General features: G+C 36.8%; 1 protein-coding gene across 2 annotated transcripts in view; it reads right to left on the reverse strand.

The window, feature by feature from the left end:
- Nucleotides 1–19,508, reverse strand: part of MALRD1 (MAM and LDL receptor class A domain containing 1) — a 596,047-nt gene that overhangs the window by 384,864 nt on the left and 191,675 nt on the right. For both annotated transcript variants that reach the window (XM_088844424.1, XM_055428153.2), the window contains 2 exons: nucleotides 4,700–4,856; nucleotides 790–900 (listed from right to left, as the gene is read on the reverse strand). In XM_088844424.1, the coding sequence (XP_088700550.1) occupies nucleotides 790–900; nucleotides 4,700–4,856 (268 nt within the window). The remainder of the gene's footprint in view (nucleotides 1–789; nucleotides 901–4,699; nucleotides 4,857–19,508) is intronic.

Here is a 19,508-nt window from a genome sequence, read left to right on the forward strand (position 1 = left end):
AGCAAAGATAGTATACCATCTATAGATACATGGTGTAAATTCAAGGATTTCAGGCTTGTGCAGTTAAAACTAAGAAAAAATGACATAAATGGCTCTGGATTCTCTTTCCCATATCCAATCTAAATCTGAACAGTTAAGCATTATCTTCCAATAAATATCCCTTCATGTCAGACAAAACAAAGCTCCAAAAGCAAAAAACACATCCTAGGAGCTCTTTTATGCCAGAAAATCCATAAAAAATAAAATTCACATTAAATATCTTGTCTCATAATTACTTTCGGGTTAAATGTTTTAATCTAGGTATCATTGGTTCTTTTCCTTTACTTTTAGGTCTTATCCTAATATTATTGCATTTTACATGAAGATAAATACAGCATCACACAATTTTGTGCTTTCCGAAATATTTTTCAGACAAGTAAACCTGTTTTCTCTAAAAAGGTTCAACAATGCAGCGTAGTTTCAAAGGTCTCTTTAATCAGGTTTGAAATAAATGAAGGTAATTACTCTACAGTCTCTGAGAATATATTTACAAAATAGAGTGGTGTCTGAGACTGTGGAGTCATGATGGTTGTCACTAAAATTAAATATTCCTAGAAATATGGTTGTCTCATTAGGAACAAAATTAGGGCAGTCCAGAACTGTAAATTCCTTATGGAAAATGCTATATGGAGTGGTAAGCATTCACGTAACATATCAGCATGGGAATGGCAGACCAGAAGACAGGGCTAGAGGAAATAAAGAAAAAAACCAACAAAACTCAATCATTATCTTAATACTTGGATTACAAACCTGAATATGGGAATGAACACCTAAAAACAGCTCCACTTTTTTCCACTGCACACCTTGCTGTCCACTTTGAGCCCACAGTTTAGAAGTAACATTGTCTTTCTTGCTGAGTACCTGCAGAGATAAATCAAGAAGTATTGAAACATTGTGCCTTGATAAATTTTAAACATGTAGAATTTTCCCAGTATTTCTTTAATTTTAATGTCAACATGAATCCCTGAGAGAGAAGCTCAGGCATTTTTCATTAGATATCTTTGTTTTCTAGAACAGCACTGAGTCCCCAGGGTACCTTACTAGCTCTGTGTAATAAAGTTGTGCATGAATATCTGTCAGTCAAGTCTGAAGGTATCTGGGCACCATTTAATTAAGAATTCTTAACTACCTTATCTTTTAAAATCTGACAGCAGGAACAACTGGAAGTCTCAATACTGAATAACATTCATGTAGTCACATGAAAAGCACAGGATTATTTACTGAAACATAGTTTTGAGAATGACCTTGTGTTCAGTGGGGATGGTGAAATTACAGTGGAAGCCAATTCAATTCCAGCAGCACGTATGAGTGATACAAGCAGGCATCTTCTTATCTAAGCCAGTAAACTCTCACCAATAAACTCACCAGTAGTACTGGGGGGGCTTCCCAGGTGGCACTAGTGGTAAAGAACCCACCTGCCAATGCAAGAGACTTAAGAGAGACGGGTTCGATCCATGGGTCAGGAAGATGCCCTGGAGGAGGGAATGGCAACCCACTCTAGTATTCTCGCCTGGAGAATTCCATGGACAGAGGAGCCTGATGGGCTATGGTCCATATGTTGTAAAGAGTCAGACACAACTGAAGCAACTTAGAACGCTCACACAAGTACTACTGGGCCCTCATTCTAAAGGCAAATTGAGACTCAGCAGATAAATAATCATGACTCTTTACTTAGATGACACAAAAAGAGCCATCAAGGGAGTAACTGAGAAGAATAGTTTCACATTTTAAAATAACTGAATTAGATGTTGTATTTAATTATGTCATGACATTACTTTTTAACAATACAAATAAGTACAATGGAATTATTATTCATATAAAGGGTATAGGAAGGTTTTGGTTTTTGAGAGCGAAGCTAATTTTGAATGCTTTCATCATTGGTTTTTAAAGATGTTAAATAGAAATGGTTATTTTTACAAAGTTAGTTTTCAGAGTCATATAAAAATTAGTATGCAGCTAGTAAAAATATCACTAAATTCTTGTTCCATAAAATTCAAGTTGAATTTTAAACATATTAAAGTCAAGAAAACAATTTCTAAAAAAATATAAAAAATCATTTTTGAAGGATATTAAAGTGAGTATACAGGAAATAGGTCTTCTTTGTACGAATATTGCTGTATATACAAATCACTAAAGAAAACTGTGTTCACATAACAACAGTTCAGTTCAGTTCAGTCGCTCAGTCATGTCCGACTCTTTGTGACCCCATGAATCACAGCATGCCAGGCCTCCCTGTCCATCACCAACTCCCGGAGTTCACTCAAACTCACATCCATCGAGTCAGTGGTGCCATCCAGCCATCTCATTCTCTGTCGGCCCCGTCTCCTTCCACCCCAATCCCTCCCAGCATCAGAGTCTTTTCCAATGAGTCAACTCGTCGCATGAGGTGGCCAAAGTATTGGAGTTTCAGCTTCAGCATCAGTCCTTCCAATGAAAACCCAGGATTGATCTCCTTTAGAATGGACTGGTTGGACCTCCTTACAGTCCAAGGGACTCTGAAGAGTCTTCTCCAGCACCACAGTTCAAAAGCATCAATTCTTCGGCGATCAGCTTTCTTTACAGTCCAACTCTCACATTCATACATGACCACGGGAAAAACCATAGCCTTAACTAGACGGACCTTGGTTAGCAAAGTAATGTCTCTGCTTTTTAATATGCTATCTAGGTTGGTCATAACTTTCCTTTCAAGGAGTAAGCATCTTTTAATTTCATGGCTGCAATCAGCATCCACAGTGATTTTGGAGCCCCAAAAAATAAAGTCTGACACTGTTTCCACTGTTTCCCCATCTATTTCCCATGAAGTGATGGGACCAGTTGCCATGATCTTTGTTTTCACATAACATAGTACCAACATTTAATGTCCTTTTATTCAGCCATGCACAAAAATATGGGCCGTATGTATTACCACTGTAATTATTTGATAATTAATTGCCTATAAAACTTAAGGCTGTTTTACAATTTTTCACCTAATGTAAAATCATATTTTGAAAAAAATGAAAGTCTATTTCAGACAATTAATCTCAACCACAAAATACACCCGGTAAATAATTCTCATTTTTCTGATGGAAACCCTGTAGTTAGTTGTATTGATTGTTTTCTCTAAAACAATTTTTAAAGAATCAGTGTAACACAAACGTAAATTATAACTTCAATCCACAAGCCTACTTGGATGTTTTCAGGTTATTGTATGCACACACACATATACACAAACAGGTTTACTCTTTAACTGTTTTTGGTGGGAAGTCTCATCTATAATAAATAAAACTGTTCTTCCAAAAGCGATTTATAAACTTAACATATTTCCAATTAAAAAAGTAATAGCATTTTAAAAATAAGATATGTTTATGTAATTTGGGGGGACAGAATACTTAATATAGCCAGAAAAATCCTAGAATAATACTAAAATTACATCAAGCTACCTGAAAAGAAATGGAGAAGCAGATGATCTGCAGTGTATTTCTCTCTACTTATTGGGGACAAGGAAGCAGGTAACCCAAGCGTCACCTCTTTGCAAATATACTAAATATAGGGCTTCCCTGGTGGTCCAGTGGTTGGGAATCCTCCTGCCAATACAGGGGACATGGATTCAATCCTTGGTCTAGGAAGATCCCACATGTCATGGAGCAAGTAAGCCTGTGCAGCACAACTACTCAGTCTGCACTCTAAAGGCTGCAAGCCGCCACTGCTGAGCCCACAGGCCACAACCACTGAAGCCTGCGATTCCTAGGGCCTGTGCTCCGCAACAACACAAGCTGCCACAACGAGAAGCCTGCCCACCGCAACTCGAGAGCAGCCCTGGCTAACCGCAAGTGGAGAAAAGCCAGCGCACCGCCCTGAACATCCAGCACAATGGAAAAAAATTAATTTTTTAAAAATATACTAGAAAGAGATAAAAATGAGTTATGAAAAATAATTCTATACTGAATTAAAATTTTCCTACAAAAGACTCTATTGGGATAGTGGACAAGAAGAATCATCTCTGAGTGAAAGATACATTAGAGTTGCCTGTGAGATTCTTGCAACCTTCTGTGAGTTTCAAACAGTTTAATATGTGTGTGTGTGTGTGTGTGTGTGTGTGTGTATTTTTTTTAACCAAGAAACAATTTGAAAGAGACTATTGGAGAATGTAGCACCACTATATCACATCCAAATATCACCCAAGTGTTCATACTCATTTGTTGTGTTATTCATAGAATATTGACTCTGAAACCTGTATGACATATTTCAAGGGTAAAACAGTATCACATGGAAGCTGTAGCCTCAGAATAAATTCCACAATCATATACAACATTATAAACTATACCTCAATAAATTTTTTTTAAAAAAACAAACAGGTCAACTGGCTACTTAAGTTTTGAAACAAACTTTAATTTTTTATAAATGGTCTTGACACACTTTTATATGTCACATACATTTGAAAAAAAATAGAAGAGAAAATAAAATGACCTGAAATAGACCATAATCATAAATAGGATAGTTAAAAAAATTCTATTAAACATTCAGGTCCAATTCTACTAATGTTATAATGTTTTGAAACCAGTTCTTGTTGGTAATTGTCCATTTCTCATTTATTAGCAGACTATATATTTTAATAACACTAAATTGTATAGTATGAAATTTTATAGAACAAATTTAGAAAATGCCATTGCCTAAGCAGTACCTGGAGAGAACCAACTGTGGCACCATTCATATGAGTCCAGAACACCAGGGTACATTTTGGTCCCGTGCGAGAAATGACAGGAGTAATGATATCAGCCATGTCACCAAATTTTCCATTGGAACTATCAGCATACAGGTACCAGCCGTCTGCGGTATTTCTGGGGAAAGAAGGATGTGTTTATCAGATGAAAATGAAGAAGAAACTCATAAATAGTTTGTCAGTGAGAATACATTCAATTCAGTTCAGTTCAGTTCAGTCGCTCAGTCGCTGTTTAGCATAGTGACGACTCATAACCTTCAGCATAGACATTCTTCCATTTTAAGTTTGAATCTATGTAGCCTTGGTACAATATGCAAAAATTATGGTAAAGGCTGAAATTACCAAATCTAACATGTAATGATGATCTTTTTTTTACAATACTGCCAATACTCTGATCAGTTTTGTACAGCTTATTTTTATGTGGGTAAAATGAGACTTTGAAACACTGAAAACATTTAGAAGAGGCATAAAAAATGTAACTAATTAATAAATAATTAAAGCATGAAAAAGAGAAATGAACTGTCCTGGGGATCTATTAACTGGTCTAAAGTCTTTCAGGTTCAAATTTATTTTCTCTATTATTTTAGGCCAGTTTTACTTAAACATATTTTAATAAATTGGTAGATAATTTTTAATGTGTGTCTTTTCTCTCTGAATTTCATACCAGAGAGGGAAACTAATGATGGAAACAAATATCAGTGTAATCTTGCCATAAAGGATAGAGTTTATATCCCCATTTTAATTATCAATTCAAAAAAGAGATAAGACATGCTATGCAACACAGCTTTTTGAAATGTTAAGTAAGGAAGTGATTCCTCAAAATTCGGGCGTTTTGGCATTCTTTCACTTCTTTGATTAATCAGCTTTCACACCACTTTTTCACCACATGTGATTCTAGTACCATAGAGTTTAAACTTGCTACTTATTAAAATCATTTGGAAAGCTGTATAAAGTAGTATGAAACATTAATAGAAAATAGATGGAGAGAAAAGGAAAGTGTTCAGTCACCACATATTTACTGAGTCAGTCTTTCGAGTCTTACTTGTCCGGCAGTGAGAATGTGACTGTGGACAAGAGACATAACAGAGCTGAGCTCTGGCCACAGCTTTTACTAGACGGCAGTATTAAGCAAGCTATTTAACCTCTCTGAACCTACTGCTTTCTTCATTTATAAAATAGGATAGCTCCATGTTATTAACAGGAGGTAGAAATAAGTGGAACCTCTAACACAGTACCTGGCCCATCTCATATACTTAATAAATGGGAGTTGTGATTTGTGATTATGTTTATGTCACTAGTTGCTGCTAATGGAATAAAGAGTTTAGTGTCCTATGAACTACACAGGGTATGAATTAAGATTATTTTAAGAGGCAGGATTATTACATTAAATAGTCAGAATTGTGTGTCAATGACTAAACAGTTCCAGCTTTGTTCCTTGTGTGTGCTTAATATCCCAGGATCCCACAGATGCTGAGAACAAAGATGAATACATGAATTATTCAGTGGTTCAGGATTCACTGAGATTCAGCGCCACTTCAGTAGATATTCCCCCCCAAATTTGTAAACTGACTCTAAGCTTAATATGGATATACAAAGAACTAAGAATAGCCATTTTATCACAAAGGAGAACAAAGTTGAAGAATTTACTTGATCAGATAGCAAGATTCATTATAAAGGTGGAAAAATCAAGATAGAGTTGTATTGGAGTAAGACAGAAAAACAGGCCAGAGAAATGAATAAAAAAGTCTTAAAATTCTATACATATGTGCACATCTGATTTATGAAAAGTGTAGTTCTTCAGAGCTATGAAGGAAAGGGCAATCTTTTCAATGTAGATTGAATAAATTAGGTAGTCCTATGGAGAAAAAGAAACCTTGACCCCTATTACACAGCACTCAAAAATAAATTACAGGTAGAATATACCTGAAAGGTGAAAAGTAAAACAATAAAGCTTGTCTAAGATATTAGAAAAGACAGAAGAAGCAGAGATCAAATTGCCAACATCTGCTGGATCATGGAGACAGCAAGAGAGTTTCAGAAAAACATCTATTTCTGCTTCATTGACTATGCCAAAGCCTTTGACTGTGTGGATCACGATAAACTGGAAAATTCTGAAAGAGATGGGAACACCAGACCACCTGACCTGCCTCTTGAGAAACCTGTATGCAGGTCAGGAAGCAACAGTTAGAACTGGACATGGAACAACAGACTGGTTCCAAATAGGAAAAGGAGTACGTCAAGGTTGTATACTGTCACCCTGCTTATTTAACTTCTATGCAGAGTACATCATGAGGAATGCTGGGCTAGAAGAAGCACAGGCTGGAATCAAGATTGCTGGGAGAAATATCAATAAACTCAGATATGCAGATGATACCACCCTTATGGCAGAAAGTGGAGAGGAACTCAAAAGCCTCTTGATGAAAGTGAAAGAGGAGAATGAAAAGGTTGGCTTGAAGCTCAACATTCAGAAAACAAAGATCATGGCATCTGGTCCCATCACTTCATGGGAAATAGATGGGGAAACAGTGGAAAGTGTCACACTTTATTTTTGGGGGCTCCAAAATCACTGTGGATGCTGACTTCAGCCATGAAATTAAAAGATGCTTACTCCTTGGAAGGAAAGTTATGACCAACCTAGATAGCATATTAAAAAGCAGAGACATTACTTTGCCAACCAAGGTCCGTCTAGTCAAGGCTATGGTTTTTCCCGTGGTCATGTATGGATGTAAGAGTTGAACTGTGAAGAAAGCTGATCGCCAAAAAATTAATGCTTTTGAACTGTGGTGTTGGAGAAGACTCTTGAGAGTCCCTTGGACTGCAAGGAGATCCAACTAGTCCATTCTAAAGGATATCAGTCCTGGGTGTTCACTGGAAAGACTGATGCTAAAGCTGAAACTCCAATACTTTGGCCACCTCATGTGAAGAGTTGACTCATTGGAAAAGACTCTGATGCTGGGAGGGATTGGGGGCAGGAGGAGAAGGGGACAACAGAGGATGAGATGGCTGGATGGCATCACCGACTCGATGGACATGAGTTTGAGTGAACTCTGGGAGTTGGTGATGGACAGGGAGGCCTTGCGTGCTGTGATTCATGGGGTCACAAAGAGTCGGACATGACTGAGTGACTGAACTGAACTGAACTGAAGATATGTAACAATATCTTCATGATATGGGACTGAGAAAAAATTTTAAATAATATATAAAGCTTACTAACTATAAGAGGAAATACTAAAAAGTAGGACTGTATTAAAAAGCAGAGATGTTACATTGCCAACAAAGGTTTGTCTAGTCAAGGCTATGGTTTTTCCAGTGGTCATGTATGGATGTCAGAGTTGGAATATAAAGAAAGCTGAATGCCATAGAATTGATGCTTTTGAACTGTGGTGTTGGAGTAGACTCTTGAGAGTCCCTTGGAGAGCAAGGAGATCCAACCAGTCCATCCTAAAGGAAACCAGTCCTGAATATTCATTGGAAGGACTGATGCTGAAGCTGAAACTCTAATACTTTGGCCACCTGATGTGAAGAACTGACTCACTGGAATAGACCCTGATACTGGGAAAGATGGAGGGGGGGAAGAGAAGGGGATGACAGAGGATGAGATGGCTGGATGGCATCACCGACTCGATGGACATGAGTTTGGGTAAACTCTGGGTGTTGGTGATGGACAGGGATGCCTGGCATGCTGCAGTCCACGGGGTTGCGAAGAGTCAGACACGACTGAGTGACTGAACTGAACTGATTATACAATTACATATTCATATAAGGAATAACAACAGGATGAAATACTGCTAAATAGTAATGTTTATATCTTTGGGGCCATGACTATTTCATCTCTTACACAGTGTCTGGTTCTCTCAAAAATACTTGATAAACAAAAAGTACTTTAAAATCAGTATAGCACATGTGGAAACAAAAACACCAAGGGAATACTAGAGCTGCAGATCAGATGATATTATGCTAGAAAATTTTATAATAATATGTTCCAGGCTAGGGGAGAAAAAATATAAAAAGACAGAACAATATGAATAGATTTGGAGACCATGGAAGTATTTGGTGACTAAAAGTCATAATTCTAGTAACTATAAAAGCATCTAATCAATGGTTCTTCAACTGGAGGTCCTTGTACTAATTTCACAGCAACTAGACCATGAAAAAATACAAATGCTTCATTTCCCCCAACAGTACAATTTGAGAAAATTCAATTACAATAACAAAAGTAAATGAATTATTGGAACAATTCTAATTATATTCTCTTGAAAAATCCCCTCACCTGCAAAGAAAAGGAAGAAGGGAGACATTTCAGGAGATCCATTTGAAAAATGCAAACAATACAAGTGCATTTGTGTTTTAACACTGCCCTATGAACACTGAGCTTCCCCAGTGGATCAGCAGTTAAAGAATCTGCCTCCAAGGCAGGAGACATGGGTTCAATCCCTGGGTCAAGAAGATCCACTGGAGGAGGAAATGGCAACCCCAGTATTCTTGCTGGAAAATCCCATGGACAGAGCAGTGTGGAGGGCTACAGTCCATAGGGTGGCAAACAGCTGGACACAACTGAGCAACTGAACATGCAGAGAAGCACATCTGCACAGTACCAATGTAAAAGTATCTCATCTTTTACATGCCTTAATTGAGGACATATGATGTATGTATGATGTCTAATGGAAAATGAAGAATGATCCAAGCACGTGCCTGAGGTGAAATTATTTGAGCACGTACCTGCAAAGGAAATCAACTCCCCTCCTGGAAAGAGTACAGCAGTAATGATCATACCTAACAGTGCTGTCACTCATAAAATATCAGCATCTCTCTCCCATCCTTCAAACTGTCTTTTCTCATACAGGGCAGGAAGTATGATGTGTTATAGAAATATATCTTTTCTAATAAAACATAGCATAAACCGCAGTAGTAAAGGTTTAAAGAAAGCACAGCTTTATATCCAGGTGTCACAAAAGTAAAGATCCAGGCGATGATATAGAAGTCATTAAAAAGTCATTATAAAAAGAGATCTGATTTACAGTCATGCTATTTTTTAAAATGTTGCCTAAGTGTCATAGGATAATCAGTTTCTAGAGCCTCAGTATTACACAGATTAAGTGATGAAAAAATTTACATTTCCCTCTTATTTGAGAATCTCATGGGTATTCACCTTATTTAAATTAGTAAGGAAAAAAATATACCCTTGCATGGACAAATCAGAATATACAGGTACAGTATGAGGGACATATTCTCCAGGCTTATCCTCTGTGTTGAGATATATCTTATGATTATAATACTGTAATAGGCTGTTGTAATATAACTGATGGTATATGAGTGACTGGAAGTTGTCATGAACTTGATTACCTTCATGAGTAGCAGAAAATACAAAGTGTTCAACAGTATAATTCTCCTGGGGATTTTCATAGTACCACCTTCATGTCTGCAATGAAGCATCCTTGCCATGTGTAACTGCTCCCCACCCCTCCTACCAACTCCACAATCTGATCCACCAACTGCTGGAGTAACCTTCTAAAATAAGATAGAACACTCAGAGTTCTCATGTGGGATTTTTAGAATATAAGGGAAAAGGAACATTCCTTCTTGAGTGTCGGGACATGACCCCACCCCTGTTCCTGACCCCAACCCAGGTCTGAAACCAGATGTGTAGGATTCCAAAATTCCACATATGCCTTCTACATTCTGCTGGAACATTGCAAAAGACCAAAAAAAAAAAAAGGTTCTATTTGATCTTACTGGTCGTTTACAATATACATTTGATTCTACCATCCGGCTTAGAAATCTTCAATACACCTTTACTTACTCCAACTGAGATCCCTGCACTAAATTGTATGTTCCTGGATTGCAAGTACATAAGAAGCCTTGGTAAAATACACATCAATTTATTACATATACTGTGCTGATCAGCTGACATTGTTTTGTTTCATTTTTTTAATAGAATTTCTTGATAAAGGAAGCACTGAATTAATTTGCTTCTGGCGCAAGTTCCTTGATATCATCATTTTCTTGTAACTAGCCTGTCCACAGAGTGGTCTTTCATAATGAGAAAAAGTGAGTTAGTCGCTCAGTTGTGTCTGACTCTTTGTGACCCTGTGGACTGTAGCCCACCAGGCTCCTCTCTCCATAGAATTCTCCAGGCAGGAATACTGAAGTAAGTAGCCATTCCCTTCTCCAGAGGATCTTTTCAACCATAAAACCCAGGTTTCCTGCATTGAAGGCGGATTCTTTACTATTTGAGCCACCAGGGAAGCCTCTTTCAGGCTGAATTGGTATCTTACTGGGGGTCAGAGAACTTTTTTTTCTGTAAAGGCCACACAGCAAATATTTTAGGCTTTTGGGGTCACATGGTCTTTGCTACAACTATTCAACTCTGCAGCATGAAGGCATCCATGGACCACTTAAATGAATGATTATAGCCATGTTCCAAAAAAACTACACTAACAAAAACAGGTATTAGGCAAAAACTGGCCCACAGACCACAGCTAATTTAGCACTATTCTTTGGATAAAAGTCTCAACTCATCAGAATCTGAGAAATAACTTTCTATACTAACATCCAGCTTCAACTTTCATATATTACTTCACTCAAAAACCCAGATTTATACTCATTGTATGTGTTCATGCAGTTACTTGAATACGTCATGAATTTCCTTCCCTCTGTCTCCATTATGTTGGTCTTTCTTCTGAACAATGTATAACCTCTGTTGCTGTTCAGTCACCCGGTCATGTCCAACTCTTCGCTACCCCATGGACTGCAGCATGCCAGGTCTCCCTGTATCTCACCATCTCCTGGAGTTTGCCCAAGTTCATGTCCATTGCATCAGCCATCCGGCCATCTCATTCCCTAAGATGAGAAGAGTATAACCTCTATCCTTAGTCTTTTTCCTAAAGATTTACCTTCCATAGCATCTCTCAAGTATATTCTCCTTTCTAAACCTTCTTAAATCCCTCGACTCTAAATTCCTTGATTCAAAATCACTCTCTCACCCAAGAATTCCATATCATTTTATACATAACTTTTTAGATGCATTTTTCATATTAGATTTTAGTTCATTGAACATGATGCTAAAGTCTCACATAAACATATGAAGGCATATATTTTAACTTACCTATTATAGGATCTAGAACACCTTGTAAAATGGCTTAAACTCAACTGGTGCTTAATAAATATTTCCTGAATGTGTTGCTAAATAAAAGCAGTAGATATTTCTTGCTTTTCTATAAAAAAATTCTTTACAAATACAATTTGCACCTCAATTGTGAAAAAGGGATTTACAGTTTGAGCAGTGCTTTTAGATTTCTCTTTCCTAATCTTATGAAACAAAAAATGAAAAAAACATTTGTTGAAATTTTACATAACCACCTGGGGTTTTATCAACACAAAATTTAATAACAAAGGTATTAAAGCCAACTGTTTTAATTAGGAGCATCCATGGTTCTTATTTCAATATTGTATGACATTCACTGGAGAACAGCTCTTTGTGAGGCAAGAAGAAATATATTAAAAAGATAACAACTGATAAATATAGAGGTCTTATATTGAAACTCCTAAATTTACACAATGCAGCTGTATTTATGATCTAATTCCAAAACAGGAATTTAGAATGCTCATGTATGTATATTCTTTGTTAAATAGATTTCAGACCAAAGAAACACTAGCTTCTACAATGTATAAAATATTGGAATTTTTAGATCAATCTTTAAATTAGTATGCCTTTAAATTAGGGAGTATTAAATAATAGCTTATTATTTGATACTTGTAACAAGACTAAGAAAGTAGGATTATTCATTACTATTTCATACATGAGATAACTAAAACAATTTGCCAATGGTATTCTTTTGCAAAATACTGAAGTCAGGACTGGGGACTTAGATTCATCACCCCATGCTTTATACTCTTTTTAAAATAAGAACACTTGATTTATGCTTAGATAGAACTGATATTTTTACAAAATAACCTTCCTATTCAAGTATGTATTTCCACTTATCTATTTTTCAGTGTTCCTCAGAAGTTATTTTTTTAACTGCATTATAATTAAATACACTAAACTGCTTATATTTTAAATGTTAAGTTTGATGGTTTCTAATAACCTTTTACATCTGTATAACCACCACACAGGATATAGAATATTTCTCTTACCCCAGAATATCTCCTACTAGTTGTCCTATAAATATGGTGTCTGAATTAGCAGCATTAGCCTCTCCTGGACACTTTTTAAAATGCTAATTCTTGGGCCCTATCTCAAACCTACTGAATCAGGAACTCTGGGGTAAGGTTCATCAATCTGTTCAACAAAATTTTCAGCTTATTCTGGGGCATGTTAAATTGTAAGATCCATTGCTCAAAATTGCTAACAGTTAAAAGTTGCTAAATGAAGATGCTAATCCAAAAGGAATATGCAGAAAAATAAGTATTCAAGCTTCATTATCTTTCCTGAAATGAACACTCTAGGGACAATAACTTTGAGATTAAAGAATTTTTTTAATAATTGTTACAACAATACCTCGTTTATCATTATATAATATGTAAAAAAAAAAAAAGACCTTAAGTTTTAGCAGTAGAAGGAGAAGAGGAGGAAAAGGAGGAAAAGAAGGAGGTGGTGGGGAGAGTAGGGAGGAGAAAGAAGGAAAAGAAGAAAATTGTTAGGAGAAGTAAGATATCCATTTGCAAAATAATGAAGTTGGACCTTTACCTTTATATCACACACAAAGATTAACTCAAACTAAATCAAAATCCTAAACATAAGAGCTATAAAACTCTCAGAAGAAAGTTTAGAGGAGGACTTCCCTTGGGGGTTTAGTGATTAAGACTCCATGCTCTCAGTGCAGGGGGCAGAGGTTCAATCCCTGGTCAGGGAACTAAGATCCCACATGCTACATGGCATCAAAGACAGACTAGGGAAAAAGCCTCATGACTGAATCTGGCAGCTATTTGTTGGCTATGATACCAAAAGCAAAGGTAACCAAAGAAAAAAATAGATAAACTGAACTATGCCAAAAGTAAAGCTTGTATGCATCAATACTATCAACAGAGTGAAAAGTCAACACATAGAATCTGATAAATATTTGAAAATCATACTCTGATAAGAGATTAATAGTCAGAATATACAAAGAACTCCTACAACTCAACAATAAAAAACAAAAACCCCATTCAAAATGAGTAAAGGGAATGAATAACTATGCAAATTAGCTAAGCACATATAAAGACAGTCAATGTCATATCATTCTTCTGCAGTCGCTCAGTCGTGTCCGACTCTCCGCTATCCCATGAATCACAGCACGCCAGGCCTCCCTGTCCATCACCAACTCCCGGAGTTCACTCAAACTCATGTCCATCTGGTCGGTGATGCCATCCAGCCATCTCATTCTCTGTCGTCCCCTTCTCCTCCCACCCCCAATCCCTCCCAGCATCAGAGTCTTTTCCAGTGAGTCAACTCGTCGCAAGAGGTGGCCAAAGTATTGGAGTTTCAGCTTTAGCATCAGTCCTTCCAATGAACACCCAGGATCGATCTCCTCTCAAATGGACTGGTTGGATCTCCTTGCAGTCCAAGGGACTCTCAAGAGTCTTCTCCAACACCACAGTTCAAAAGCATCAATTCTTCGGCAATCAGCTTTCTTCACAGTCCAACTCTCACATCCATACATGACCACGGGAAAAACCATGACTAGATGGACCTTGGTTGGCAAAGTAATGTCTCTGCTTTTTAATATGCTATCTAGGTTGGTCATAACTTTCCTTTCAAGGAGTAAGCGTCTTTTAATTTCATGGCTGCAATCACCATCTGCACTGATTTTGGAGCCCAAAAAAATTAAGTCTGACACTGTTTCCCCATCTATTTCCCATGAAGTGATGGGACCAGATGCCATGATCTTCGTTTTCTGAATGTTGAGCTTCAAGCCAAAATTTTCACTCTCCTCTTTCACTTTCATCAAGAGGCTTTTGAGTTCCTCTTCACTTTCTGCCATAAGGGTGGTGTCATCTGCATATCTGAGGTTATTGATATTTCTTCCGCAATCTTGATTCCAGCTTGTGCTTCTTCCAGCCCAGCGTTCCTCATGATGTACTCTGCATAGAAGTTAAATAAGCAGGATGACAATATACAACCTTGACATACTCCTTTTCCTATTTGGAACCAGTCTGTTGTTCCATGACCAGTTCTAACTGTTGCTTCCTGACATACATACAGGTTTCTCAAGAGGCAGGTCAGGTGGTCTGGTATTCCCATCTCTTTCAGAATGTTTCACAGTTTATTGTGATCCACACAGTCAAAGGCTTTGGCATAGTCAATGAAGCAGAAATAGATGTTTTTCTGGAACTCTCTTGCTTTCTGCATGATCCAGTGGATGTTGGCAATTTGATCTCTGGTTCCTCTGCCTTTTCTAAAACCTGCTTGAACATCTGGAAGTTCACAGTTCACATATTGCTGAAGCCTGGCTTGGAGAATTTTGAGCACGACTTTACTAGCGTGTGAGATGAGTGCAATTGTGCGGTAGTTTGAGCATTCTTTGGCATTGCCTTTCTTTGGGATTGGAATGAAGACTGACCTTTTCCAGTCCTGTGGCCACTGCTGAGTTTTCCAAATTTGCTGGCATATTGAGTGCATCACTTTCACAGCATCATCTTTCAGGATTTGAAATAGCTCAATCGGAATTCCATCACCTCCACTAGCTTTGTTCATAGTGATGCTCTCTAAGGCCCACTTGACTTCACATTCCAAGATGTCTGGCTCCAGGTGAGTGATCATGTCACTATCATTAGGGAAATTTAAATCAAAACCACCATGTGACGTCACTTCACACTCACTGGGATGGTTATTAAAAACCCCTCCCAGAAACAAAAAGAACAAAATAAATTGCTGTCAAGAACATGGAGAAAGAAATGCTTATTATATATGTAAAATTGTATGTTAGATATATTTTGCCATAATAAAAAATTTGAAAAGACTTTAATAGGAAGCAAATTAAAGATCTTGTTATCTTTTGGGAAAAAAAACATTAGCATTACTTGAACCCAATATTTAATATCTTCCATTACTTGCTTTATTCCTCTTCAGTTCAGTTCAGTCGCTCAGTCATGTCTGACTCTTTGCGACCCCATGAATCACAGCACGCCAGGCCTCCCTGTCCATCACCAACTCCCAGAGTTCACTCAACTCATGTCCATCAAGTAGGCGATGCCATCCAGCCATCTCATTCTCTGTTGTCCCCTTCTCCTCCTGCCCCCAATCCCTCCCAGCATCAGAGTCTTTTCCAGTGAGTCAACTCTTCACATGAGGTGGCCAAAGTATTGGAGTTTCAACTTTAGCATCAGTCCTTCCAAATACATTAAGTAAGTTAAATAAGTTAAAACAGATTTTTAAGGAGAGAGAGACAAAAGACACAAAAAAAGAAATGATTCTATTCCCCCCCCCACTTTTTATGAGTAGTTCTTTTCGCTCCCCTAGCTTCATCGAGGTATAATTGACAAGTCAAACTGTGTATATTTAGAGTATAATGATGTGATGATTTCATAGATGTATACATTGTAAAGCTGGGCTCAAGCCACAGTGCCTTCAAGGCTCAGGCCCAGCTTGCCCTTGTCTTGGGGCTGCCTGAGATGTGTGTCCCCCAGTTGTTTGCAAATCCCTGCTCAAATACAGTCTCCCCCACTGCCGTACCTAAAATGTCAGCTTTTCCCCTGCCTCCTCCCTCATCACTCCCAATCCCTTATATTAGAAATATTTCTTGGTTACTAAAATGTTTTCACCACATACACACACAAAAGGTAACTGAGGTGATGGGTGTGTTAATTAACTCGTTATTCCTCTTATCATAATTATATAAAGAAAATATTTGTTGTTACTGTTTAGTTGCTCAGTTTTATGGACTTTTTATCTTAAGCATGGTACACATAAAATCAAATCTCCTCTAATTTACCCAGTGGATCTTACCAGTATCATCATTTTCTACAGGCTCCATGTCATGAAAAATATTGAGACGCCTAACTATATTCAAGCTTTCTTTCCTTCTACTGGCCAGTTAATTTAGTTTTACAAATATAGGAGTTGAAAGTCAAAAGAGAAATGAGAATAAGCAGAAGTATAGCATTCTGTCTCAAAAAATAAATATCGGTAATGGAGAGATAACAACTGCTTGGACATATTTTCCTTTTGAAAAGCAGTTTGGCTGATTCCATAATCTAAAATCAGCATAAGCCTGCTAGTGTCAAGGAGGTAAAAGAAATGTACAAACCATCTCTGTTAACAGGCAATAGGCTTGTCAGATGTAAATGACAATCACAAGTATGCAAACGAGTCATAGTTTCCAGTCAGATTCATATTCATTCAACATTATCAGGGTCTGATAAAAACTAAGATGTCCTATGCTCAAAATTTAAATGATTCCTGTATTTGAATATTTTTCAATATTATTTAAGCTATGGTGTCTTGAGATTAAGCACTTCTACCTTTTTACCATTTTTTTAAAACGCCACACTGTACTAGAGATTAAATTAGCAGTAAAGCACGAGTGAGGAGCAGGTGTGATGTGTAAAACTATCTGTTGTCCTGTGTTGCACACAGAACACTCACCCTCAGATCTCTGCGTTTGTAGAGAGAGCAGATAATTTGGTTCTGGTTCTTAACCTCACAATCACACTGATGAAAGGGGAGTCATATTGTGCCATGAATTCCCTGTGCCAGGCCACTGGAGTTCAACATCAGTATTTTAAAGCCTTGTATACTTTGTAAAGGATGATCATGAACTGTCATTCTTTGACCTTTATATTATTCTACAGCACTGCTCATCAGCAATTGCTGTTACCAGTTATTTATAGTATCACTAGTCTCTACTGGAAAGGGCAATCTAAATTCTGAATATACAAAAGACATAGATCATGTTAGAAGTATTTGAAAATGTAAGCAAACACTACCACAGTGTTTTGTGGCTAATCCTGTTTTTCTAATAACGTGAATACAGAATATCACAACTGGAATCTAAACCAAGGCAATGCTAGTAATGAAGCGAAAATGGTACAAGCTATAGCAGTTTAACGCTGTTAAAAGGGAAATCTTTTTTGAATTGAATGTGAACAGTAAATGGGTCTAGTCCAGGAAAAGTTTGGAGCCGACTATTCTACTTAATAAAAAAGCTCTTGTGTCCTTTCATTTTAAATCAATCTTTGAAATACACCAAAGTTATTGATACTACTGGGCAGTCATATTTGTTTCAAACATTTTTGCAGATAAAAATTGAATTACCAAATTTAACATTTAAATTTAAAAATAATTTAATAAATATCATTTAATTTTTAAAAATCTACATTTTCTAATTAACTCACTAAAAGCTTTCCCAGAATATTAATTTGAGTTCATGACATCCTAACCAACAGGATAACTGTGTTTCATTAGAAAACTTTGTGTTTAATTTAAAATAGACTGAACAGTAATCCCTGGAAGGAAATTTACATCCGTACTTTAATATCAGAAAATTTTATTTTAAACTTAGTGATTTCTCCAAAGAAATTATAGCTCAAGATATTTTTCTCTGTCTTCTTTTTTACAAGAAACTGCATACATCTCATGTAAAATATATCCAAAGTTAATAAATGCAATATATCTATGCACATGAGTTAAGAACATATCAGGAAATAATCCATAAAAGTGCCATAATTCTATCTAAAGCAGTTTGGGAAAGAGAACTAATTTTATCATCAGACTTTTATTATTGTCACCAATCTCCTCTGGCTTTGATTTTAGCTTTTATTTATTTTTTAAGAACTCCTCTATTGGTCCAAATAGTAAATGCTTCAACTGTGTTGTCTTTTCATCATCCCTCTTTTCTCACAGTTACTTAGTATGTGATCAGCAGAGTGGTAGGTATTATAAAATCGTCAAATTGTCAGCACCCTTTTTCTCAAGATACAGTATCATGAAGGCATTAGAGAAGTAAACTAATATTGGTTGTATTCTCAGACACATGGTGGAATACAGCTAACACCCAAATGGATTTGACTGGAGAGAGACCAGAGTTTCACAGAATTGACTTTCAACTGAGTTTGAAAGGATGGTTGGGAGATTGTTGAAAGAAAGTAGCATGCATGACACAGTGTCCCACATTTGGAGAATAAACAGATTCACTAAAGAACAGGAGAGAGGGCTAATGATGATGTGGCCAAAACAAGAAGCCTGAGTCAGAAAAGACCTTAATGATGGATGTATTAATCAACCTCACTCTGGTAATCATTTCACAATACGCACATATAGAGAATTATTACACTGTATAACTTAAGCTTACACAATCCTGTATTATCAATTATATCGAGATAAAGTTGGAAACAAAAAAAAAAATCATAATACCAAGCTAAGGAGATGAAGAACATCAACTTGGATGTTGGCTAAATGCCTTAAAGAACTCAAAACAAAATGAGGGATCTTTTTCTGTTCCCACAGAAAGGTCCTATTGGACTTCTGTCAACCAGGCTTCTAAGTTAAAAACTAATAATGCTCTTTAGCAGCTCTTTTTTCTTTTTCCTTGCATTTCCAGTTAACCCAGTTGTATTGCATTTATATCATACAAGTATTACATCAACTTCTCCAGCTTTTCCTCTCTTTTTTGTCCTTCTTAATTTCACTTCTTACTCATCCCTTGAAGTATTTCAATAATGAATTAGCCATCTAGCACGAAGTGCTACTCCAATCAGTTACTATTACCAATAACTTTAGAAAAGCAAATTCAAGCACAACTTTCCCTTCATTAAATGTTTTATCAATCATTCTACTATTGTAAAATAGCTC

The sequence above is a fragment of the Moschus berezovskii genome, chromosome 15 (genome assembly GCF_049115385.1).
Source record: "Moschus berezovskii isolate FMDL1 chromosome 15, NW_MosBer_1.0, whole genome shotgun sequence".
In the NCBI taxonomy this organism is placed as follows: domain Eukaryota; kingdom Metazoa; phylum Chordata; class Mammalia; order Artiodactyla; family Moschidae; genus Moschus; species Moschus berezovskii.